At 48.6% G+C, this 27,390-nt stretch overlaps 1 protein-coding gene across 1 annotated transcript in view; it reads right to left on the bottom strand.

Annotated features, from left to right (window-relative positions):
• SUPT16H (SPT16 homolog, facilitates chromatin remodeling subunit) overlaps positions 1-27,390 on the bottom strand; it is a 3,088,153-nt gene that overhangs the window by 2,091,833 nt on the left and 968,930 nt on the right. Inside the window, exon 7 of the mRNA XM_044058195.1 lies at positions 26,857-26,947. Within this exon, the coding sequence (XP_043914130.1) occupies positions 26,857-26,947 (91 nt within the window). The remainder of the gene's footprint in view (positions 1-26,856; positions 26,948-27,390) is intronic.

Below are 27,390 nucleotides of genomic sequence, written 5' to 3'. Positions count from 1 at the left end.
GGTGGCAATAAGAGCTGGGTCTGCCAAGGGAGGATTAACTAGAAATTTTTGTTCCTCTGACATTTTAGAGAAGCAGTCAGGACACTTAGGGGCCAGAGGCTGGGGCCTTAAAAGCTAAAGTAAAGGCATCCAAGTAAGCAGGTAGAACCAGGACAGCTGAAGGGGATGGTGATTCAACTTGAAGCAGCTCTAAGTACCTCTTTTGGGAGTCAGCCATTTGGGAAGTATCCCATTTTAAGTAATCTTTCATCTTGGTGATGGTCTCACCAAAAGGTAATATCCTCGGGGGAGAATCCCCTTCTACAGATTCCTCATCAGGGGAGTAATACTCCTGGGGGGGAGACCATCAGGTTTGTAAGAAATGGAGTCCTCTCAGGAAGAAAATGAAGAATCATGCTCTTCCTCCCTGACTTGAGAGGTCATGGGTGGGAAGGAGGAGGCAGAAGTAGGCCTAGGGCTCAATTAAGGCAGAGTAGAGGGGGCCGAGGTTGAAGGTCTAAAGTCCATAAAGGGCTGCATTAGTGTGGAAGTAAAAGCCTGCCAATCAGGAATCGATTCTGGAGAAGAGGGATGCTTTGTTTTTTTGTTTCTTTTTGGCCGGGGTGGAGGTATGAACCGGCCTCGCATCAGACTTTGAAGACTTTTCTGAAGGCTGGATCCTGGATGGAAGTACTACAGAATCTGGTTCCTCCTCAACATCAACGGGAGTCGTCTAGGCAAACTCAGAGGACGTGCTGGTAATCGGCTGTGCAACGGCTTCCTCAAGGGTCATCACTGAAGTAGACAGAACCGCCGAGCACTCCAACTTCTAGATCAGCAGTTGCCGGGAAGCGGAGCAGCAGATGAGGAAGGGCTGGGAATCTTGTCCTTTCGCAGAGGTTCATGTTCAGCCTCCGATGTGGGATACGAGGTTCGTGTTCAGCCTCCAATATGGGATACATTGTAAGAGCAAACTGTTTTAGGTGCTGGTTTTCTAAAGATTAAGGTTTAAAGCAGCCAGACGGCTGCGCAGGGTCTTCGGCACAAATGATTGACAAATTGAGCAGGAGGAATGGTTGTGATCCCGGCCTAAGCAAAAAACACACCTATCATGGGACTCTGTGTGGTACCTGGCACCCACATTGGCACTTTCCCTTTTTACCTGACGTCACCTAAAGGCTACAACAACCAAGCCTAAGCAATAATTAGCAAAACAAGAAAAAACAGAAACCCAATGGGTTACTTAGTTTATTGATGAGACGTCTATGAAGGAGCGATCGTACAATGCATGGTCGTCAGCAGCTGAAACGTTCTGAGGATTGTGCATGCAGACATCACATTTAAGGTCCCTGGTTTACGGCCTTATGTCGGACGTCCCACGCACGCAGCAACAGCCAAGCTGAAGCTTTTGTATAGGAGCAGACGTAAGAGTCGCCTAAGGGCAGGAAATACCACAACTAGAATACTGCGACATAGGAAATAGGACATCAAATGTTCCACACAACCACAAGTTCACCCAAGGAGGTAAAGGAAAGGTGGTTGGGAAGTTGAAAAAAATGAAAATGGACAAGGCAGCTAAATAGCTATGGTGAGTGCATAAAAAGTTATGTCCTTACCATAACGTTCCATGTGGAGTGTTCATCTCGCCTTTGTTCTTACACATGGGTTCGGAGCTGATCCTCGGCTCAGAGTCGGCCACTTAGCAAAGCTCTGCATCGAGAAGAAGCTCGAGACCAACCTATCTCCCACAATCCCCTCTGCCCTTACCTCAGATCTAGTTTGCAAAACAATACCAGATCCAGCAATAGGAATGTAAACATACATACATACCAGGGCGTAGCTGAAAACAGCAGCAACAGCAGAGAGAAATCAGTAGCGGGAGAGCCAAACCAGACCTCTAAACTGGACGTTCTTCCTGACCTGAGGGTGGGAATGTAAGAACAAAGGCGAGATGAACAATCCACATGGAACGTTATGGTAAGGACATAACTTCTTTATGTGAGTGTTCAATCTCGCCGTTTGTTCTTACACATGGGTAGCGTCCCTAGCTCCGTGACCCTGAGAGACTCACGGAAGAACGTTCCTGAGCACAGTGGAACCAAAGGTTGCCCTGTCCCTGGAAATCCTATCCACTTTGTAATGAGTGATGAACGTATGTGGTTTAGACCAAGCGGCGGCCGCACAAATAGTATCCAAAGGTAGGCAGGCCGCATGAGCCAGAGATGTACAGACTGATCTAGTAGAATGTCCTTTCTGTTTGGTGGGCAAACTCTGCTCAGTAGCAGTATAAACAAAAGTAATACAATCAGATAGCCATTTGGACAGAGTACGCTTCGTCACTGCCATGCCCTTTTTGTTGTCCGCAAAGGCTATAAAGAGTTGGTCTGCTTTTCTGTGATCCTTTGTTCTATCTAGATAGAATCTGAGTTGTCTATGAACATCCAACTTGTGTAACGTATATTCCAGCTTATTGGAATGGTTTTTGAAAAATGTGGGGAGTTCAATGGATTGATTAATGTTGTTGACTGAACAAACCTTGGGAAGAAAGGACGGGTTGGTGCGTAAGGATACCCTATCCGGGTGAAAAATTAAATATGGGTGCTTAATGGAAAGAGCTTGAAGTTCTGACACTCGTCTGGCTGAAGTGATAGCTACTAGAAAGAGAGTTTTCCACAACAAGAACTTTAAAGAACAGGAAGAGGCTGGTTCAAAAGGTGGTAGCATTAGTTGGGATAAAAGGAGGTTTATATTCCACGGAGCTGTAGGGAACCTGACTGGTGGTCTAATACGAAAGGATCCTTTTAGAAAGGCCTTACAAAGCCTATGAGTCATAATAGGCGCTCCATTCTCTCCTACATGAAAGTTTGAAATAGCAGCCAATTGAACCCTCAAGGTGGCAGGAGAAGCTCCTTGGTGAAATAGCATGGACAGAAACTCTAAAACTTTTAGTGGGGCTATTAAGGGATCTAAATGTTGTGCAGTTGCCTAGTATACAAAGCGCTTCCACTTACTAGTGTAAATTTTTGTAGTGGAAGCTTTATGAGAGGCTACTAAGATGTTATGAACCGCAGGAGAAAGATCAGACCTGGCTAAGAAGGGAAGCGGAGCAGCCAAGCTGCTAATCTGAGGGACAGGAGCGACTGGTGGGGAACCCCTGACGAATGGGTCAGTAGATCTGGCTCCGGGTCCAGGATCCAGGGCTCCCGTATTTGGTGTGCTTGAAAAAAGGGAAACCAAATTTGACGAGGCCAGAATGGGGCAATGAGAATTACAGTCCTTTCCAGAATCTTGGCTTTCTGGAGAAATCTCGGTATCAGAGGTACAGGGGGGAAGGCGTACAGGAGACCCGGGGGCCAATCGTGAATCAGAGCATCCCTGGGGACTTCCCCTGGCGGGGGTAATAGGGCGAAGTAGCTTCTGCATTTGGCATTCAATGGAGACGCAAACAGATCGCAGCAAGGCTGGCCCCACTTGCAGAATATCCTGTCCGCTATTGTCTGTTTGAGGGACCACTTGTGAGGTAACAGGATGGCTCTGCTCAACCTGTCCGCTATGACGTTGGATAACCCCGGGATGTGCATTGCTATCAGAAAGCGACCCGTGGACTCTGCCCATTGCCAAATACTCATGGCCTCTCTGCATAACTGATAAGATTTGGTTCCCCCTTGCTTGTTTATGTACCAGACTACGGACATGTTGTCCGTCTGAACTGCAATGGTCCCTAGAGGTATAAGGGGAGAAAAGTGTTGCAATGCTAGAAACACTGCCCTCATCTCCAGAACATTGATGTGCAGGTTGTACTCTAGATTGGTCCATTCGCCTTGGACTGTCTGTCCCTGAAAGATGCCGCCCCCCCCCCACCCTATCAGGGAAGCGTCCGTGGTCACTGTAGCTGGAGTGGGTAGCACAAACTGCCAGCCGCCGATGAGATTGCAATTCTGTAGCCACCAAGACAGGTGCGTCTTGCAGGTGTTTGTGATGTGAATTTTGCGTGTCAGCGGTAACTGTTGGAACGACCATTGTGCGAACAGCAGCCATTGAAGAACTCTCATGTGTAGTCTTCCCAAGGGTATTGCAATGAGGGAAGCTGACATGAGTCCCAAGACTTTTAGAACCAGTTTGGCCGGAGATTTCTTGGACAACAGGAGTAGAGATATGTGATTTTGTAGAGAGGCTATTCTTTCTGGGGGAAGTCTTAGAAGCAAGCAACGGGTATCAAAATCTGCTCCTATGAATGAGATATGCTGTGACGGCTGTAATGCAGATTTTTCGAAATTTATGGAAATTCCGAGTTGAACACAAAGGTAGAGTGTGTAATCCCTGGCCTGTATCAGTCGACGCTCGGTGGTGGCAGTAAGGAGCCAGTCGTCCAGATACGGAAACACCCGGAATCCTAGGCGTCTCAAGTGAGACGCTACCACTGTCATGCATTTGTTGAAAACCCTGGGGGCTGAGGTTAGACCAAAGGGCAGGGCCCGAAACTGATAGTGACTGGCTCCCAGCCTGAAGCGCAAGTGATCCCTGGACGCTCTGGCCATTTTGATGTGGTAGTATGCGTCCTTGAGATCTATTGAGCACATCCAGTCGTCCATCTGTAAGAATGGAAGGATCGATTGAAGCGTGACCATCCGGCACTTTTCTTTCTTGACAAAGGTATTGAGATTGCTTGGGTCCAGAATTGGCCTCCAGTCCCCTGTCTTTTTTGGAACTAATAGAACCTTGAGTAAGTTCCGAATCCTCTTTGGTCCGCCGGGACTGGTTGGATGACTTTTTTCTAGCAGCTTTGAAATTTCTATAGCTGCAGGTTCTCGCAGATGGGGCGGTACATCGAGGAATCTTTTCTGTGGAAACGGGGGGAATAGAAATGGAATTTTGTAACCTCTGGTAATAATGCTTTTTACCCATCTGTCTGAGGTAAGACTTTGCCAGGCCTGAGGGTATAAAGCTAAGTGACCCCCGACTGCCTCCAGAGCAGGACAGTCAGGCCTCCCTTCAGGAGTGCTGGAAAGGCTTCCCAGGGACCGTATCCCTGTCGCCTTGGTTTTGCGGACCCCCTCTGCCACCAGGGCGACGTCTTCCACTTCTGCCCCCCCCTGCCTCTGGAGGGGGCATCAACCCTGTGTGCTTGGGAAAGAACCCTGTGGTTTACAAAACCACATTTTTCCACCTCGTTGCCCTTTGGGGTACGGTCTGGATGGGGTGGAAAAACGGACTCAGACGGCAGACAGTCTTTCCCTCTTGCTCACACCGGGTAAGGGTCTCCCCTTTACTTTGGGGCCAAAGAGAGTGGCACCATCAAATGGGGCGTTAGTAAAGGAAGACTTGAAGGCTTCCGCAAAGGAGCATAAGCGCATCCAGGATTGTCTACGGAGAGCAATCGCTGAAGCCGCAGCCCTACTCGACCCTTCGGCTGCATACGAGATGAGCCTCACGGACGAGTTTACGATTGATGTAAGGGTATTGAGCTGTGCTGTAACCTTATCCGTGACAGCAGCATCTGTAGTACCCTGGAGGGTATCTCCCAACTCTTTGACTAGATCTCTCGGTAAACGTGTGAAATGTGTCAAATAGTTCAGCGTTCGCATGGAAAAAGTCGCTGAACTAAAAATGTGCTTCCCATACCTGTCCATGGTCCTAGAATCTCTGTTAGGCGGATGGACAGATGAGGAAGATTCAGACATCTCCTTTTTAGTGGCAGCTGCCACCACCATAGCGTCCACTGGAACTCCCTTTGTGAGGTATGCCTTATCCTGAGGGGCCATAATATACTTACTAGGCTTTCTGGGAACTGGCTCCACTGTGTCAGGTGTCTCCCACGCCCTTCGAGCAATCAAATCCATCAAAGGGCGGAGTGACCCAGGAGGAAGAAGGGTGAGCACCGAATGCCTTCAGCAAGACTGACTCATCCTCAGAAGGGGGTAGGGCTTGCCAATCACCTCTCTGTTTTAGAATCTCCAGGATGTCAGAAAAAGAGACATCCTCCAAGGGTGATTTTGGGGACCCTTCTGACTCATCCATGTCAGTGTCCGATGTTAAGGACTCTTGTGGAGAATCCAAGTGCCTCCTCTTGCACAATCTTTTCCTCGGGACTTCCTCGGAAGGGGCATCCGATGAAGCCTCCGAGGAAGAGGGGGCTCCCTCTGGGAGCGGCTGAGACACTGGTGCTAGAAACTTTTGAGTAGCCGTAGGTGCAGAAGAGGACAATGGGCCTTTATCGGAGGGAGACGCTGTTTCTGCTGAGGTAGTGGTCTCAGAAGACAATACCTTCCTCATAAGATCGAAAGCCCCCGGACCCCGAGCCGAGTAATCCCCCGGTTCCAAAGAACGGAGGAATCTTGGACGCAGAAGCCAAGGGCACCGATCCAGAGGACGGAGCAGAGGTGATCCGTGCCGGGGCACCGAGAGGGAGAGTCTGCACCGAAACATCGGTTCGGCTCTCGGTCCCAGAACCAAGGATAGATAGTCGGCTCCACGAGTCCGGGAGAGGTTCCAACAGAGTCAATGTTAACGGTGCCGACCGAGAAAGGGACGGTTCCAGCACCAAGGGCTCTACAATCAACAAATCAGCATCTCCCGGCTCCGAGGGCTGAACAGGCCTCTGAGGAGGATCAGATGGAGACAAGGGAAGGCCTTCGAGTCTCGACACCAACTGAGAGGAGACTGCAATAAGTTTGGACAGGGCCGTGTTCTCCATCAGCTTCTGCACCACACTGTCTATGTCTGTGTCTGAGAGGGGCCTGGAAGACCGCGTCGAAGAAATCGAAGACGGTGCCGACCTCAAAAGAGCCGGAGGTGGCAGTTCTGTCACCGGTTCCAAGACTCGAGGCTCGGTGACAGACACTAGTTCGATACTCGGCCCCGAAGCCTGGGGAACCAGTGAACGAACTTTAAAAGAAGAACTTGGAGCCGATGACGTAGGCTCTGAAGTCTTAGACTCCTTCGAAGATTTAGAAGTCTGGTCTGACTTATCTAAAGCCTCTTGAAAAGCAGGCTTCAGAAGACCCCTGTCCATGAGCTTCCTGCGCCTATCTGTCATGACCCTTCCACTAAAGGAGTGACATATGGAGCAGTCCTCCTGAAGATGGAGAGGGCCAAGACAGTAGACACAGGAGCTATGGTTGTGACAGACATCTTCTGTCCGCACTGACATCTCTTAAAACCTGACTTGACTTTGTCAGACATGTCAAAAAAGTCACAATAACTAGTGAAATTACACCAATACACTTAATCTTAGCCAAAGGCCAAGAAATAATGTTCTGAAGTAATAACCAAGTCAAATCCGAAATTTAGTGAGTGGGGTAGGCCCTAGGATCCTAACTAAACAAAACTGTTTTAAAACACTAAAGATTTAGTCAATCGGAACCGAAGACCCATACACACACACACTAAAAAGTGTCACAATCCAATAACTTTAGATCAAAAATTTTTGAAGAAAAAAAGGTAAATCTTATCTGAAGTTGGCTCAGAGCTCTTCAAACTATGTGATCAGTTGCAGCGGCAAACTAGATCTGAGGTAAGGGCAGAGGGAATTGTGGGAGATAGGTTGATCTCGAGCTTCTTCTCGATGCAGAGCTTTGCTAAGCGGCCGACTCGGAGCCGAGGATCGGCTCCGAACCCATGTGTAAGAACAAACGGCAAGATTGAACACTCACATCTAATATTTTATGTCCTTTTCATTCACTCCTCAATTGATGGGACAGAGTCCCCAGCTACATGGTCTTGGGTGCCCCTCCTGGAAGGGTATCCCAGAATACAGTCCAAGACAGACGCTGCTTCTGGAAGTCAGATGTGATTTGTAATCAGCAATAAAAGCATGATCATTAGAGCTGCAGCACATGTCACCAATAGAAGTTTGAGACCTGAATGCAGATGAGGTAGCCATGGCTCTGGTGGCATGTGCTTTAGGGAGTCTGGGTAAGGGCAAACCTCTGACTGTTAAAAAAGAAAAGCTGTTTTCCACAATAAAAATTAAGTCAGTTACAGCTAATGGTTCAAAAAAGGACGGAGTCAAAGCTTGCAAGCACAACTGTTAAATTCCAGGGTGGTGTAGGGTCCTTATCTAGTGGCCTAAGCAAAAAAATACCTTTAAGGAAGGCCTTGCACAAGGTTGATGAATGAAGCTGAAGCAGCAGCATTTTCCCCTGAATGGAAATCAGATATCACTGCCAACTGGACTTCAATAATCAAAAACTAGCCCCTTTAAAAATTAGAAGTTATGTACTCACCATAACGTTCCATCTGAGTAGGTGACTTCATTTGGATGCAACCTGTGGGTTTCGACTCAGACCTCTGATCCGAGCCGGCATTTCAAAAGCTTAGGATCCGAACTCCTAGCTCCTCCCTCTACCCATAATCCCCTGCCAAGCCCCAACTGACCTCAGATTGAGTTTGCCTATATAATACTAGAATAAAAAGTATCTAAATAGATGAATAAACTCTTATTGTATAAAGGTCAGGGCGATGGAGGAGGGATGGTTGCATCCAAATGAAGTCACCTACTCAGATGGAACGTTATGGTGAGTACATAACTTCTAAATCTGAAGTAGGCAGACTTCATTTGTCTGCAACCTGTGGGACAGAGTCCCCAGCTACCTAAATCTTGGGCGGCCGTCATTGAAGGATGTTCCGGAGCACTGCTGAGCCAAAGGATACTCTCCCCCTGGAAACAACATCCACCTTATAATGAGAAATGAAGGTATGAGACGAGGCCCAAGTGGCTGCCGCGCAGATATCATCCAATGGCACTCGGGACATAAACGCGGCTTAAGTGGAAACTGCCCTAGTAGAGAGAGCAGTAACCCTCTGAGGAGCAGGCCTACCTGAAGTGTCATAAGCCTGCAGAATACAATTAGCAATCCATCTAGACAGTGTGACTTTGGAAACTGCTTTTGCCCATAGCAAATTTAGCAAAGGAGACGAACAGTTGATCTGATTGTCTATGACCAGCCGTTCTGTGAATGTAAAAGCGCAATTGTCTATGAACATCTAAAGAATGCAGCTTATATTCTCCTTTGTTTTTATAGTTGGGGAAAAACACAGTTAAGTTGACTGATTGATTAATATTAGATTCCGAAGAAACTTTTGGAAGAAAAGATGGATTGGTCCTGAGGCACACCCTATCGGGAAAAAAGGAGAGGTAAGGCGGTTTGACGCATAGAGCCTGAAGTTCCGACACTCTTCTGGCTGATGTGATGGCTACCAAGAAAGCAGTCTTCCAGGAAAGGTACTTTAGATCTGCAGAAGCTGCAGGCTCAAAGGGGGGAGCAGTAAGGGCCTGTAGAACTAAGGATAGGTCCCAAGGTGGTACAGCTTCTTTGACCGGTGGCCTCAACAGAAAAACTCCTTTAAGAAAAGTCTTGCAAAGTTTTGCAGTCATGAGGGGAGCTGACTCATGACCCACATGATAATGGGAAATCGCTGCCATTTGTACCTTTACCGTGGAAGAACTAGCCCCTTGATGAAAGAGGTCTGTTAAGAAGTCCAGTACCACAGACATAGGTGCCGAAAAAGGATCAACATTTTTCTGGACCGCCCAAATAGAAAACCTTTTCCATTTGCTCCGATAAACCTTCCTAGTGGAAGGTTTATGAGCTGCCACTAAAATGGCCTTGACAGGTGACGAGATACCGGGAGTCCTAATCAAGGATGGAACTGGAGCAGCCAGGCTGCCAATTTCAGGGTGTGTAGATTCGGGACCGGGAGTCCTAGAGGATGGGAAATGAGATCCGGGATCGGATCCAGAATCCAGGGCAGATTCACTTTGTGAGACCATACATAAGGGAACCAGGGCTGACGAGGCCAGAACGGGGCAATGAAAATCATTCTGCTCCCCAAACTGTTGGCTTTCTGCAAGAGCCTCTGCATCAGAGGTAGTGGAGGATAGGCATAAAGGAGACCGGGAGGCCAAGCATGCACCAGAGCGTCTCTCGGGGATTCCCCAGGTGGGGGAAGTAGAGCGAAGAAACTGTCGCATTTGGCGTTTGAGTGAGAAGCAAAAAGATCGCAACAGGGTTGCCCCCAGACGGCAAAAATCTTCTTCGCTACCAGAGGATTGAGAGACCATTCGTGCGGGGAAAGAATGGTGCGACTAAGCTTGTCCGCAAGGATGCTGGATTTTCCCGGAATGTGCGTTGCTACAAGAAAGCATTTGGTGGAAATTGCCCATTCCCAGACTCTCATGGCCTCTCGACAAAGGGGATAGGACCTGGTTCCCCCCTGCTTGTTGATGTACCAGACTACCGACATATGTTGTCTGTCGGTATCGCAATAGTCCCCGTAGGAAGAAGGCTGTGAAGTGCTTGCAACGCTAAGAGCACCGCCCTCATCTCCAGGACATTTATATGCAACGAGGTCTCTGAACTGTTCCACGTGCCTTGGACAATCTTGCCCGCAGAATGCCCCCCCCCCACCCGAGGCGAGAAGCGTCCGTAGTCACCGTGGCTTGGGGGAATGTTGCACAAAAGGGTCTCCCTGCTAGAGGCTCCAGAGACTGGAGCCACCAAAACAGGGAGTCCTTGCATGCCTTGCTGACCGCTATCGGGCTGTTGAGAGAGGAGTACAGCGGGGACCACTGGACCTGTAGGGTCCATTGAAGAACCCGCATGTGTAAGCGAGCATGAAGTGGAATAGCTGCTGCCATTGAACCCAGGGCCCTCAGGACCGAAGCCGCCGTCGGAAACGGTTGCAGGATTGCTGTGATATGACACCTCAGGCTGGACAGCCTGTCTGGGGTGAGGAAGGCCCGCATTGATCTTGTGTCCAACCTTCCTCCTATGAAATCTATAAGTTGTGCGGGGTGCAGTAAAGATTTTTCCCAGTTTATGGTGATGCCCAGGCTTGGGGCTATAAGAAGGAAATAGTCCCTAGCTGAGCACAGTAGATGCCTTGATGATGCCGTCAGGAGCCAGTCGTCCAGGTACGGAAAGACCTGTAATCCCTGGAGTCTCAGGTGGGCCGCTACTACTGCTAGTACCTTGGTGAACACCCTGGGGGCAGAGGTGAGACCGAAGGGAAGGACCCTAAACTGGTAGTGGCTGGCTCCCAGCCAGAAGCGAAGGAACCTTCTGGACCGTCTGCCCATCCGAATGTGGTAGTACGCGTCCTTGAGGTCGATAGAGTACATCCAATCGTTCTCCCACAAAATTGGGAGTATAGATTGTAGGGTGACCATCCGGAACTTTTGCTTGGTTACAGACAGGTTCAGCAGGGAAAGGTCTAAGATCGGTCTTAAGTCCCCCCTTTTCTTTGGCACCAAGAAGAACCTGGAGTAAAACCCTGATCGGGTCTGATCTCGGGGGACACGCTGGATGGCTCTTTTCTAGCAGCTGCTCGATTTCGACAGCTGCTGCCTCCCTTTGGTCGGGTGGTACATCGGGGAGGCTGCGTGATCTGGGGACTTTGCTCAGGGGAATGGCATAACTTTTAGTTATGTACTCACCATAACTTTAGATGTTTGGGTTCCATCTCGCCTACATTCTGTACTGATGGGCTCGGAGCCGATCCCTCGGCTCCGACTCGGCACGCTTATGCTATAGAGCGAGGCCTCTTATTGGCTGAGCTATCTTTATCCCAGGATGCACCACCACTAATCCCCCAGATCTTGTTTGTCCGCATTCATGCACGCATGCACAACTGTTTATATAACATTGTTAGATGTTTCAAGATGAAACAGGATTCGGACCTTCTGATATCCTCTGATCTCCAAGGAAGGGGGAAGGAGGGTGGGTTATTAGGAATGTAGGTGAGATGGATCCCAAACATCTAAAGTTATGGTGAGTACATAACTAAAAGATGTTGTGAGATCCTATCTCGCCTACATTCTGTACTGATGGGACAGTGTCCCTAGCACCTAAATCCCGGGTGGCTCACTGGAAAACGCTCCTGAGCACTGTGGAACCAAATGAAGCTCGTCCTCTAGATGGCACATCCAATTTGTAGTGGGAAATAAAAGTGTGTGGGGAAGACCATGTAGCCGCAGCACAAATGTCACTAATGGCAAGCTTAGAATGAAATGCTACCGAAGTAGCCATAGCCCTTGTAGAATGAGCTTTGACAGAGGTGGTAAGCTCTGTTAGAATAAGAATAAGCTTGAGTAATACAGTCCCTGATCCATTTGGCAATAGTGACCTTTGTGACAGCTTTGCCCAATTTATTGTCTGCAAAGGATACAAACAACTGATCTGTTTTCCTTGTTTGTTTGGTCCTGTCTAAGTAAAAACGAAACTGCCTGTGGACATCTAGTGTATGGAATATGAATTCCGCTTTGCTAGAGTATTTTGGAAAAAAGACTGGAAGTTCTAACGATTGTTGTAAGCAGAAACTAGAACAAACTTTAGGGACAAAGGAAGGATTTGGCCTGAGGGATACTCTGTCTTTGTGAAAAACAAAGTACGGGGGTTTTACTGACAAAGCTTGAAGCTCTGAAACTCTTCTGGCAGAAGTAATTGCCACCAGAAAGGCTGTCTTCCATGATAGAAACTTTAGATCACATGTAGCCGGTTCAAAGGGGAAGGAAGTCAAGGCGCGTAACACTATATCGAGATCCCATGGAGGTGCAGGATGAGAAATCGGAGGTCTTAATAGAGCAGCACCTTTCAAAAAGGTCTTACACAATCTGTTGCTCATTAAAGGTGGGTCTATGGATTCGTGAAAATTGGAAATCGCTGCCAATTGTACCTTGATGGTAGAAACTGAAGAGCCTTGATTGAAGAGAGAAGTTAAAATTTTAGTACTTCTGCCACGGGAATAGAAATGGGGTCCAGGCCCCGGAGTTGAGCCCAAATAGCAAATCTTTTCCATTTGCTAGAATACAGTTTCTTTGTAGCAGACTTATGGGCCGAAGATAAGATGTGTACAACATCTGGATCCAATGTATGACTCCTGACTATAGTCGGAAGAGGAGGAGCCAAGCCGTCAATTTTAAGGTGTGTAGGGACTGGTGGAATAGTCCTGACTGATGAACCAGTAGGTCTGGGATCTGATCCAGGAACCATGGACCTTCCAGAGCATATTTCTGAAGACAGGGAAACCATACTTGATGAGGCCAGTAAGGAGCAATTAAGATCAATTTGCTTCCCAAGAGAGATGCCTTTTGAATCACCCTGGGAAGGAGAGGAACTGGAGGGAAGGCATAAAGCAAGCCGGCGGGCCAAGGATGGACTAATGCGTCCATGGGGCTCTTCCCCGGAGCCGGGGTTAGGGAGAAGAATTCTTTGCACTTCGCATTCAGAGGGGTCGCGAAGAGGTCGCAACACGGGACTCCCCATTCGCTGAAAATCTGACTTGCAACTGTCATATTCAGAGACCATTCGTGAGGAGAGAGGATGGTTCTGCTCAATCTGTCGGCTATCACATTGGACTTGCCCGGTATGTGAGTAGCCACTAGAAGCGTTTGGTCGAGACTGCCCATTCCCAAACTCTCATGGCTTCTCTGCAAAGAGGATAGGATCTGGTCCCTCCCTGTTTGTTCAGGTACCAGACAACTGACATGTTGTCTGAGTGAACAGCAATTACGCCTTGAGGGAGATAATCGTGAAGGGCTTGAAGGGACAGAAGTACTGCCCTCATTTCTAGGATGTTGATATGAAGAAGAGTCTCTTCCGGGTGCCATTTGCCTTGGACTGACCTGCCCAGGGAATGCCCCCCCCCACCCCATCTGGGAGGCGTCCGTGGTCAAAGTGGCCGCCGGAGGAGGTAGAACAAAGGGTCGTCCCTGATCCAAGTTGGAGGGCACTAGCCACCAGCGAAGGTCCCGTTTGCAAGATTCCGTGATCCATATGAGGTGACCGAGAGGGAGTTCCTGAAAGGACCACTGAGCTGAAAGAAGCCACTGGAGGATTCTCATGTGCAACCTTGCCAAGGGGACTAGAAGAACCGTGGCAGACATGGATCCCAATAGCTGCAGGACCATCCTGGCTGGAGCTTTGGACCTGGGAAGTAAGGCTCGAACTTGAGTCTGTATGGTTTGTATTCTGTCTGTAGGTAGATAGACCCGCATTTGGTTTGAGTCTATCTCTACCCCTATGAATCTTATTCGTTGAGATGGCAGCAACACAGACTCTGGCCAACTGAAGGTGATTCCAAGGGAACTGCCCAGTGATATAGTGGCTTGAAGGCTCTGCAGTAGTAGCTGCCTGGTGGTGGCAGTTAGGAGCCAGTCGTCTAGATACGGAAACACCTGGAATCCTAGACTTCTCAGGTGAGCAGTCACGACTGCCAAACACTTGGTGAACACCCTGGGGGCTGTGGTGAGACCAAAGGGCAGCGCACGGAACTGAAAATGACTGCCTCCTAGGCTGAAGCGCAGATGTCTCCTGGACGCTTGATGTACCATGATATGTTAATAAGCGTCCTTGAGATTTATGGAGCACATCCAAACACCCTTCTCCAGCAATGGGAGAATGGTTTGTAGGGTGACCATTCGGAACTTGGACTTTCTGACTGAACGGTTTTGGATGCTGTGGTCCAAAATGGGCTTCAAGTCCCCGGTCTTTTTTGGCACCAAAAAGAATCTTGAGTAAGTCCCTAATCCGATCTGGTCTGTGGGGACCGGTTGGATGACTCCTTTTTGCAGCAGCTTTAAAACTTCTGAGGCTGCAGTATCCCGCTGACTGGTTGGCGGGTCCGGGATTTTTTTGGACTGAGGGGGGGGGGGGGGGGAGGATGAGAGAATGGGATGGAGTAGCCTCCAGTGATAATTCGAAGCACTCATCGGTCCTGAGTGATACCTTCCCAGGCTTTTAGGTGCTTCGAGAAACGACCCCCGACTGGCTCCGGAGCAGCACAGCCGGGCAATCCCTCAGGGACTATGAAAGGCTGAAGAGCCACGAAAGGACTCGCGGTCTCCAGTGTTGCGAGGGCCTCTGCCGCCTCTGGGACGGCATCTTCCGGAAGAATCCCCCCCCCTCTGCCTCTGGAAGGGGAATCCTCCTGCTGAGAGGGGTAAGGCTTCTGAGATCTACGGAACCACATCTTCCCTCCTCTTTTAGCCTTGGGATAATGCCGAAAGGGAGTGGAAAATCGTGCCCGTACGGCAGTCAGAGTCTTACCCTCCTGTTCACAGCGGGTTAGTGTGTCCTTTACCTTGGGTCCAAACAGGGAGGACCCATCAAACGGGGCGTCGGCAAAGGAAGACTTGAAGGCCTCCGCGAAATGACACAGGCGGAGCCAGGCTTGTCTCCGTAGAGCAATGCCTGTACCCGCTCTACTGCCTTCGGCCGCATAAGAAATGAGCCTCATGGACGAGTTCGAGATGGACGACATTGTAGCCAGCTGAGAGCCAACCGTCTGGGCCAGCTCCTCAGGCAGGTTTACCCAAGAGGGTATCGGATAACTCTTTAATCAGATCCCTCTGAAATCTGGTAAAGTGCGTAAGGTAGTTCAAGGACCTCAATGTAAAGGCCGCTGAACTGAGGGTGCGCTTGCCGTACCGATCCATGCTCCTAGACTCCTTATTAGGAGGATGGACGGACGTCGAAGCCTCTGCTACGTCTTGCTGGGTAGCAGATGCCACCACCAAAGCATCTACAGCCACACCTTTAGTTAGAAACTCTTTTTCAGGGGGTGCCAAGAGGAACTTATTCGGACGAGCAGGCACTGGTTCCACAGAGTCTGGGTGTTCCCACGCCCTTCGACAGATCAAATCCAAGAGCTCATCGAAGGGCGGAGACACCCAGGAGGCGGAGGGCTGAGCCCCGAAGGCCTTCAGGAACACTGACTCATCAGCAGAGGGAGGTTTGGACCGCCAGCTGCCTCGTTGTTTTAGGGCATCCAGGATGTCTGCAAAGGAGACATCATCCGAGGACGACTTAGGGGAACCCCTCAGCATCATCGAGATCAGTGTCTGATGTAAGAGACTCATCAGGGGAGTAAACGTGCTTCCTCTTGCACGATCTCTTCCTGGGGGGTTCTTCCGAAGAGGCTTCAGAAGGACCTCCAGGAGGGGGAGAAACCCCAGCGGGGGTAACCTGAGGCCCGGGGGCTCCGCTGTCTAAGGACAGGGGGACTGCCAAAGACCCAGTCTCCGTATGCAGGGAAGGTGCTGGGGAAACCGTGGAGGTAGCCAAGGAAGATTTGGCTAATGCACTCCTCATAGCCCTGAAGGCGGGACCACCAGAATCCTGGGAGGGTCCCACCTCAGTGGCCACGACAGTGGACGGCACTCCCGCCGCCGACGCACCAAGAGGGAGACTTGGGACCGAAAGCATCAATCCCGAAGCCTCCCCCCCAGGGCCGAAGGAAGAAGTCCGTGTACTGAACTCCGACCCAAGAGCCGGAGTTGGAGCAAGGGTCGGGCCCGACCCTAAAACCTCCATCAGTGCCGGCTCCAATGGTGCCAAAGCTGTTGGAGGAGGAACCACAGTAGGAGAGTGGACCATCGGCTCCGAAGCCGAATGGGCCGGAGCCGAAACTAGCTTTTGGAACACCGGAGACTGGAAGAGTCTAAGGAGCACCCTGTCGATGTCCGAACCAGACATCTTGGATGATCTAGAGGATACCGATCGGGCCCGAACCGATTTCTCCATCGGCTCCGAAGGGCTCGGGGACCGGCTCCGAATGGACTCTACCACTACCGGCTCCGAGGGTGATCTCAAGGTAATTTCCCTCGGTGCCGATAAGGACTTCGGCTCCGAAGGGGAAGAGTCTGAGCCGGTAACCCTTATCGGCTCCAATATCAGTGGAGCCGATGAGGGTGACCCGCCTCTCGATGCTCCAGTCCTCGGCTCCTAAACCAGAGGGGTCGAGGCTGGAGGCATCGAGGCAGACCGTTCCGCCCTCGGCTCCGAAGTCCATGGAGCCAATGGAGAAGTCTGCTTAGATTTTTTTGCAGTCGGTTCCGACTGACTGGTCGGAGCAGACGCTTTCTTCTTTTTAGAAGGAGAAGGAGAGGAAGATAAAGCCTCCTCGAAGGATGGCTTGATTAACCCTTTCAGGATTAATTTGATCTTCCTCTCCTGGAGGACTCTTGATGAAAAGGTGTGACACACGCTACACGATTCTTGTAGGTGCTTGGCGTCTAAGCAATAGACGCACGAGGAGTGGTAGTCAGTTATGGACATTTTGAAACCACACCTCGTGCATTTCTTAAACCCGGAGGGTTTGTGTTCTTTAGACATAGCCAAAAAGTCAAACACAGTTGTCTACAACCAAAAAGAAGGGTTACAGCAAATAAAATATCCCTACTTTAATATTTTAAATTTTAATAAATTTTTTTTTTTTTTTTTTTTTGAATACAGTAGAAGAGAGATAGAGAGGGTCAAGACCCTCTAACTTAAACGGGTACTTGACCCACGCACAAAAAACCAAGGTAGTAGAAACAGGGGATGGTCCCTCTAACTTAAACAGGAAACCTTCCCTGACAGGAAAAAACACGAAATCCTCTACCAAAACTACCAATGCACACTCGTAAAACAACAATAGCTGTTAAAACAGCTTTTGGATTTAAATCAAGCAAATTTCTGACAGGAAAAAGCCTAAATAAATAGTACTTAGCCCAGCCAAGTTGAGACCACGTCTAAGCTTTGTAAGCGGCAAACGAGATCTGGGGGATTAGTGGTGGTGCATCCTGGGATAAAGATAGCTCAGCCAATAAGAGGCCTCGCTCTATAGCATAAGCGTGCCGAGTCGGAGCCGAGGGATCGGCTCCGAGCCCATCAGTACAGAATGTAGGCGAGATAGGATCACATAACATCCTCTGGATATCACACGAAGCACCCAACGGTCTGATGTGATTGACTCCCAAGAAGTCAGGTGCCTCGAAAAACGCCCCCGACTGCCTCCAGAGACGGACAACCGGGCAACCCTTCAGGGCTGTTGCGTGGGTCTGTCAAAGAAAGGTTCTCTGGACCCAAAGTTCCTAGGAGCCCCTCTGCCTCTAGGAGGGCGACCTCCCTGTCCTCCTCTGCCACGGAAGGACTGGTCATCCAGAGCAGGTTGGGACTGCTGCGACTTCCGGAACCACATCTTCTTCTGTCCCTTTTGGTTCTTCGAGAAGGACCTCTGGGGAGCTGAGAAGCGGACTCCGACAGCAGACAGCGTCTTCCCGTCCTTCTCGCTCTGGACTAACGTTTCGCGAACAGTTTTGCCAAACAAGGCAGAACCATCGAAGAGGGCATTCGCGAAGGTCGCTTTGAAGGGCTCTGCGAAATCACAGTGGCGGAGCCAGGCCTGACACCTCATGACTAGGCCCGATACGCTAGCTCTAGCGGCTCCCTCGGTAGCGTGAGAAAGTAGCCGCATAGAAGTATTGGAAACAGCTAAGTGGCCATACGGGTGGAGTACACTTGTTTGTCCTCACCCGACACGGACTCTGGGGGGGATGCAGCGTACTCTTTAATCAGGTCCCGCTGCATCCTGATGACATGTGCCATGTAGTTCAGCGCTCTCAAAGAGAAGGTTGCTGAACTAAAAACTCGCTTCCCAATGCGATCCATCGAGCGGGACTCTTTGCCCGGAGGATGCATAGAGGGACTCCCCTGGGCTAACTCCCTCTTCGTGGCTGCAGCCATCATCATGGCATCTACCGGGGGGCCCTTGCTCCAGTGAGTGCGGTCTGCCAGGGGGCTCAGGATATGGTCCGGACGTTTGGGTACAGGCTCAACGGTGTCCGGATCCTTCCATGCACTGGTGGATACAAGGTCCACCAGAGGATCGGCAGGAGGGGACACCCAAGAGGTAGATGGACCCGCCTCGAATGCCTCCAAGAACACAGACTCGTCTGAGGAGGCCTTGGGGGCAGACCACCCCCCCCCGATCCTTAACATCTCCATAATGTCTTCAAAGGAGATGTCTTCCGGGGGTGATCTTGGGGAGCCCTCCCCTTCATCCAAGTCTGTGTCTTCGGTAATGGACTCTGGGGAGTCCATGTGCCTCCTTTTGCACTAACGCTTCCGAGGCACTTCCTCGGGGGGACTGTCTGAGGAGTCCTCTTCAGCAGCTAGATGTTCCAAGGGAACTACTTGGGACATCGAGGCGGGCTGTCCCTGGGACCGGCTGATGGGAGCCTGGCCCAGCTGCAAGGGAGTGCGGGGTGGAGCCATGGCAGGGACAGGGGGTCCGGTAGTCCTCAACAGCGCCCTTTCCACTACGAAGGCCGAGGGGGAGCCAGCTTCTCTAAGCCCCGAGAGCCGACCCCCACTCGGATCCGACGCACGGACCGGAGTCGGAGCCGAAACCGTTGGATCCGAGAGACCGGTGCGCTCCGACTTACACGAGTCGAAGACACACCAGCTCCCTCGGATCCGAGGCTCGGCCCTCGGCGTCGGGTCCGAAGTACCCGAAGCACTCAAGGGATGGGTCGGATCAGAGGTGCGCCGACCTGTCGGATTCAACTCTGCCCGGCACAGACAGCTCCGAACCCGGGGTGTGGGTCGGAGAAGGAGCCAAGGGGGCGAAAAAACGGGTCGAAGCCCCTCCCGGATGGGGGGGGCTAAGAGCACTCCCATTTGCATCTGGGCCTGGATGAAACGCCTCATCATCCGGTCCATGTTTGCTTCGCTCATTGAAAAGGTGGATCTAGAGGAGGCCACCGAAGCGGACCTAGAGAGCCACCTCGGTGACCTCACTGAAGGGCTAGCCTCCTCCTCCTCGGGCCCAGAAGAGAACCGAGGGGAGTGGAGCCGAGGAGGAGATCTAGAAGACACAGGGGAGGCGAGCCGAGCTTGAGGTCTCGACTCTCCGTTTGTGGTGCCTCTCCTTGTGTCTCTCCTTCTCTTTCTCCCTTGTAGTCTTCCTCTTCTCCGGCTTTTTGGTGGGAGGTTGAGTCCCTGCCGGGGGAGGGGAGACCGCAGCACCCACGGAAGGCTGCTGGCTAGTAGGGGCAGAGGCCGGAGCCGCATCTGGAGGGAGAAGTCCCGCCAGAACAAGCTTCGACCTCCGCTCCCTTAAAGCTCGGGGGTTGAACCCTGCACATATGGTACAACCAGATGACAGGTGTTCAACCCCCAAGATGACCGACCGAGTGTGGCCATCTGCTGGGGACAGCTTGTGGCCACACTCGGTACATTTAGAAAACACTGCCTTATGGGCTTCTGACATCCTAAGCCCCAACAGGCCTAACACACAGTACGAACAAACACACAAATTACGCAAAACCCGTGAAAAAAAATTAACAAGGTAAAGAGAGGAAAGCCTAACACACACACTCTAACTAAATATTAAAAGTTTAAAGTTTTTTACATTTTTCAGTCAAAAACTCTCATCTTAACCAGGAGCTCGAGGAGTCCGTTACAACTTGAAACGCAGCAAACGAAATCTGGGGTCAGTTAGGGCTTGGCAGGGGATTATGGGTAGAGGGAGGAGCTAGGAGCTCGGATCCTAAGCTTTTGAAATGCCGGCTCGGATCCGAGGTCGGATCCGAAACCCACAGGTTGCAGACAAATGAAGTCTGCCTACTTCAGATCTGATGTTAAACTCCAGTGCAACTGAAATGGGGACAGCAAAGGGGTGTAAAAACTCCTGAGCAGCTGAAATGAAAACAGCGAAGGGGTCCAATTCCTTCCATAGAGCCAAAACAGAGAAGTCTTCCATTTACTTTTGCAGATTTTACTGGTAGAAGGCTTCTGAGATGACAATATTTGCAAGACCAGGGAGGAAAGCCTGGGCTGTCTAGCCATCAGTGGAATTGAAGAAATCTTGCAGTCAATTTGAGGCATGTAACATCCATGTGATGCATCCTTGTGAGAGGGCCCAGTGTGCATATCAAAGCTGAAACTCTGATGCACCTCCTGCATATCCACAAAACAAACAGTACCAGAATCACCAATTCTAAAGATTTACATCTTGCCTGAGATATAAATAGGACCTGCTGGAAAGCTAGATATGCATCCCAGAGACTACCCAGTCTATGGAACAGGCTCCCCCCATCCATGTGAAAGAGTTCCTCCTTAATACAATTCAAGTGCAACTTGGACAATTGGATGGGAAACTGGAAATTCATCCCTGGTTTGGCACCTCTCTCTGATGCAAACAGGTAACCTGTAAATGCTTCATCTCCCAAACCCACGTTTACACTTATCAAGGGTATCAGAACTGGTCATACATTTGGTATGCAAAGCAAGGCTTAAAAGGGCTCTTGCATTCATTAGCCTAGTAAACACCTATGAACCTATAGAATAAGGACCACATTTGAGGCCAAAAGGGGGCAATGAGGATAACTCTGCTTTTCAACTGAAGTGCCTTTTAAAAGAATTTTGGAATTAGAAACATCAGGGGATAAGCGTAAAGGAAACTGGAGGGCCAAACATGGACTAGGGCATCTCAATGACTCCCACGGAGGGAGGAATCAGGGCAAATAACCTGCTGCACTTCTGGGGCGATGCAAACATAGCAGCAAGGCTGATCCCATTGCCAGAAAATCCACTCCGCCACTAACTGACTGACAGACACTCGTGAGGAATCAGAAAGGACCCGATGAGTTTGTCTGCTAGCACAATGGATTTCCCTGAGATGTGCATTACCGTAAGAAATAAGATGGAGGTGACTTACCACTGCCACACAGACCCACTGCCTCTCAGCAAAGGGGATAAGATGGGGATGCACCGTTTGCTGACATACCAAACCACAGACAAGTTTGGTTTGAATCACTACTGTCCCGAGTGGACAAGAATCCTGGAAGACCTACAACTGCAGCAGGACTGCTAGACTCTAGGACAGTATGTGAATTAGTCTCTTCTGGGGACCATGAGCCTTGAACCTTCCTTACCAAGAAATGCACCCCCACCCCAGTTGGTAGGGATACGTGACAACTGTGGCTACTGAGGGTGAAGAATAAATCTGGTTTGGGAAGAACGGTGTGAGATTACTTCCTCCACTTAACACCAGATGGTTCGTACTCTTTTCAATGGAAAGAAGGCTATTTGGCCTACTGTGTCTAGATAAGCACTTATGAACGGACTGAAGATATGACTTGCCAAAGTTGACCAAGATGCCTAGGGACAGACGTAAATGGAGCTAGTCATCCCTGGATTTCTTGAGGAAATGCAGTCTAGGTATGGATACCCTTGGAATCCCAGCAGCCTCAAGTGTGCTGACACCGCTGACACATTTTGTAAACATCCTGGGGGCTGTGATGAGACCAAAGGGCAGGGCTCTGAGCTGGCAGTCACTGCTCCCTAGACAAAAGCACAGAAATCTTTTGTATCTGTTCATCTTCATGTGATAGTAGACATCCTGCAGATAAATCACGCATATCCAACCATCCTTGTGCAGAAACAGCAGAATGGACAAAAGGGTGACTGTTTGGAAGTTTGACTTCTTTACAAATTGATTCAGTTTGAGGTCCAGAATTGGTCTCGAGTCCCCCTGTTTTCTTCAGCACTAAAGAATCTTGAGAAGATTCAGAATCCTTTTTGGTCTGGCTAGGCCTCCCGGATAACTTTTGTCCAGCAGCTTTTGAATTTCTAGATCTGTTGCCTCCATCTGACTGGATAGAACATCAGGGAGCCTCGGAAACCCTGATTTTGCAAGCCTCCTTTGTTGCAAGGATGGCATCTTCCATATGAACTCCCTCCTCTGCCCCTGGAGGAGATATTCCCTCATGAGTCTTTGAATGCACCCTGTGACTTATGGAGCCACATCTTCGTTTCTCCTCACGGATTCCTGGAAAAGGATCTCTGAGGAACAGAAAACAGATCCCTATGGCAAAAAGTCTTTCTATCCTGCTCACTCCAGGAAAGCATTTCTTAACAGTAGGGTCAAACTAAGACAATACATCAGAAGACGCACTGATGAAGACTTGAATGGCTCTGCAATGTCACAAATCTCATCCAGCCATGTCTTCTGAGCAGCTATACCTGAATGTGCCACCCCATGAGGTACCCTCAGCAGCATGGGAAATTAACCTCATGGAAGCCTTGGCAATGGCAGAAGATTGACCAGTTGTGAAGAAAGCTTCTTGTGGTCCTCCGCAGACAAACTCAAAGGGATTTGGAAAGCTCTTCACTGAAATTGCTCTGCAGCCTGGTGAAATGTGCCAAGAATCTCTGCGACCGCAAAAGTCAAGATGTTAAGTACACTTCCCAAATCTTTCCATTGCCCTGGACACACTGAAGGGCATGCAGAGGAACTCTGCTCTGCTAACTCTTTCTAGTGGCTGCTGTCACAACCATCAATAGGGACCCCTTGCTCCAGTGAAGCCTGTCCTTAAGAGGGGCATGAAACTTAGGATGACTGGGATGGGTTATATAGTACCCAGTTTCTTCCCACCAAGCAAGAGACTACGTCTGTAAGCTCATCAACTAGGGGAGTCACCCAAGACAGCTGGACCCAAAAGCTTCTAGGAACACTGACTCCAACTGGGAAGGGGAATCTGTGGACCATGCACCTTTCTGCCTGAGTATTTCTAAGATGTCTCTGAAGAAGAAATCTTGTGGCGACCTTGAGGAAGCCCTCCCCTTCAGTGTCTTCATTGAGCGACTCCTGAAGGGAGCCCTTAGTGCCTCCTCTTTCACATTTTCTGGTGGGGAAGCTTCAGTGGGATATTCTAGACAGGTGTCCAAACGGAGAGGAAGTTCTCAAGGTGGATTGTCTGGACCCTTGATGGGGCTTGCTGTCCCTATCTGATAGGGATTTGAGGATCAAAGTTTGTACCCAATGGCAGCAGAGCTACTAGATCCTAAGAGTAGCTGTGGTTCTCATCTGAGAGAAGATGCTCTCAACCACCTCAAAATCAGAAGACTGGGAGAAGTGATCAGCTAGCTGGCACCAGTGCCAAAGCTCTAGATGCCACCATGCCCCAGACTCTGTCTGGATCCTTGCCTCGAAGGGGGTAGATCCAAGTTGTCCAATGGCGAAGACCCAAGAAGCAAGGATAGCTCAGATAACCTCAGAGTCATACTAAATCCCTGGACCCAGCACCAACACTTTGGCTCCGAGACTCGTCCTGGTCCAAGAGAGTCAGCATCAGACAAGTCAAGAACAGAGGTCAATTCGAAGACTTGGCTGTCTTCGGATCAGATTATGACACTTTGAAGGTCCTCTGATATGAAAGTTCTGGCATAAATGGTCAGATAGGACAAGGAATAATCAGAGTGTGGGGAAACAGAAGGGAGGCTCACAGATCCAATGGGAGTCAGCTGAACAGCCCTCATATGAGCCTGAGCTCTGAGAAGCTTCGTCACCTTGTCCAGTTCAGCTTCAGAAAGATCCTGACGGAGGTAGTAGGAGACTCGGGCCAAGACACTCTCCTCATGGTCTTTGAGGGAGGGAGAATGGAATTGAGGAAAGAGGCTCCAGAGAGAACCCTGGGGACATGGGTCCTTAGGGACAGTCAGACTGTCAGATCTCACTTTTTTTGCTTTAGATCAGAAGACTTCTGTATTTGGGCAGGAAGCTCCAACGTAGAAACGGACTTTGGAGAGCAATCTAGAGACCACTTTCTCAATTCTTTTGCCTCTGAAGAGGCCTTAAGTGTTAAGAGGGTGAACCTGTGAAAAAGCAGAGAAGACTAGGATGGTAAACTAAGGGCAATAGAACTGAATCCAGAACATATAGCAAATTCTTATTTAAATGGGATACACTGAGAGATTAGGAATCTTGAGCCACAGGAAGAGCATTTCTTAAACCCAGTGCATTTGTCAGCCACACTCCAAAAAATGGTAAACAAGAACCCCCACCCCGAGAAAACTACCATTAGCAGAGGAATTACCCTCTAAAGGGTAGGAAGAGAGAGGGAAAGGGAAGTACTGACAATGGTACTGAGAACTAATGAAGCAGAAACAAAAATATATAAAATACAATCCTAATGCAAAACCTAAGAAACTAAGGTATGGGAGGAGGTCATTAGAACACACAGGGCTATAACAAAATTCAAAAGAAATTACACTCGCTGTAAAACTACACCCCAAAGCTCTATGGGAAGGATCTGCATCTGTAGCGATAAGGTGGCAAATGAGATCTGGGGTATTGCAGGGGTGACCAGAGCATTATGAGTAAAGGGAGGAACTTGAGAGTTGGATCAGAGTCTAGTAAAAGTGGCCAAGATCAGAGTTCCAACAGTTTATGTTCTTTACATTCACTCCTCATCAGATCAAACTTTACATTGTATTTTCTGAAAGCTATGAAATCTGAAACATTTGTCACTGAGCACACTCTAATTTGCAAGAAAAAAGCCAATTTTAAAGCCCTTAACTCCCCTCGTAAATCCTTCACAAATATAAAAAAAATTGCCTCATACATCAGTTATCTGCTTCTCCAGCCAGCAAAAGGAACAAAACCAGCAAGTTGATTAGCTAACTGCATTAACCTCCCACTGGTTCAATGGTCATTTATATTTTCTCAAAGAAGTGCCAGACTTCTTTAAGTAAAGAAAGAAATAGCTTGAGGACCGTCAAGCATTTCAGGGTGAGTCAGCAGTCCGTGACACACACCTCAAGGAGCACTGATCTACAAGACAGCCATCAAGCAGTTCAGGGTCAGTCAGCAGTCCATGGATCCACCTTAAGGAGCACTGGTCTATATGATGGCCATCAAGCAGGTCAAGGTCAGTCAGCAGTCCATGGATCACACCAAGGAGAACTGGTCTACTTGAGAGCCATCTAAATTACAGCACCAGCATAGCCCCTGCTTATATCAAATGCAAACTAGGGAGGAGCTACTCTTGCAGGGACATCAAAGCTATTGAAGTCCTCCCCAAAGTCTGTCTGGACTTCAATGGAGTAAAACACAACTACTGCAGTCATCTCAAGAATAAGAAAATATAACAATATACTAGGCAGATAAATCCACGACCGCACCACTCAACTATGTAGCAAACAAATAGCAAATAAAGCGGTCGCCAAGCATACGACTAAAAATCATATACTATTTAATAAAACACAAAACAGTATGGTAAACGCTTTCACCACTCACAGTAGCTTCTTTAGACCATGAACAATGAAAGAAACATTTAAAAAAGCATTTAAAAACCTTTCACTTATTGTCCGTGAATACATTGCACATGTTTTCTAGTATTCCTGCATCTACTTCTTTCATTCGTAAGAAGCGCATGCTCCCTGAGGTGCAAAACGTCCTTAAGTCTGTAGTTCAAAACTGCTTAAAAGTACAGTATTAGAAACATTATAATTTCAATCCTAGCATCAAAATCATATACACAGTCCTGGTATACACATATACCAGTTGAGGCTTATGTTTAACATATCTAACCATATACTGTTTCTTTTTAATTATCGCATCTAATGCCTGTATTAGGAGCTGTAGTATGAGCAAAAATGTGACTGATGCAGGATTTTATATGCAGCTTATTTATACGGAAATAACATGTAAAGTCCGCATTTTGTATAATATGAATGAAGTTGTGTTTGAAGGGGGTTTTAATTGAAAATTGAGCAGAATAAAGGAGAAATTATGTTTCTAATACTGTACATTTAAGCAATTTTGAACTACAGACTAAGTGACGTATTGCACCTCAGGGAGCATGCGCTACTTACGAATGAGAGAAGATGATGCAGGAATACCAGAGACATGTGCAATATATTAACGGACAATAAGTGAAAGGTATTTAAATGCTTTTTTTAATGTTTTCTCATTGATGATGGTCTGAAGAAGCCACCAGGAGTGGTGAAAGCACTTGCCGTACTGTTATTTTGTGTTTTAATAAATAGCATATGATAGAGCCGTACGTTTGGCAACCACTTTATTTGCAATTTGCTTGCAACCCAAGAATAAAATTTGATTAACCATGGGGAAGACAGAAGAATCAAGGAAACATGGGACAACAATAGAATTATAAGGGCACAACCCTTTAACTCCCATGCATACAAATGTAACAACGCATCACTTACATACATCTGATAGAGTAACTGAAACATAAAATTAAAAGCAATACTTCTAAAATATTTTAATAAGCACAGTCTCCACAGTGTAACAGCGTAAAAGCATTACCCAAGATTTTTTGTAATCCTGCTCATCAGATCTGGCTTCTCTTTCTTCACTGTATTCATAACAGTGTTGTACACATCGCATATCTTAGCACCTGAAATGAAAATTAATTTTCATTTTAAATCCTTTTTAGCTTAGCAATTTATAAATGCAGGTACAATAAGAATCTAAACATTAACCACTAAAACAATGTAAATAAAGATGTGCTGAAACAAAAATTGTTGGACACTGGGCTCGTCTATTATCTAAACACAAAGAAAAGAGCATTTTACGCACACTTCCTATGATTGATACTGTTGTAGAAAAAAGAATAGTCGTGCAAAATCTTAGCATAACCATAACCACTCTCTTCCATGTTGCAGTATTCATACTGAGGGATTTCCAGCCCCCAGACAACCAGACATCTCCTATACAAAAGCTTAACCCTGGCTGCCATAGGTGCGTGGAACATCACACGTAGGGCCATAAACCATGGAGTACATAAATGTGACATCGGCATGCACAGACCTCAGAACTTGAAGCCCAGAGAATAAACTA

Source organism: Protopterus annectens, chromosome 16.part0, assembly GCF_019279795.1.
Source record: "Protopterus annectens isolate FY-2018-M chromosome 16.part0, PAN1.0, whole genome shotgun sequence".
Classification (NCBI taxonomy): domain Eukaryota; kingdom Metazoa; phylum Chordata; order Ceratodontiformes; family Protopteridae; genus Protopterus; species Protopterus annectens.
Note: the sequence above shows the minus strand (reverse complement) of the source record. Positions and strands in the feature narration are given on the sequence as shown.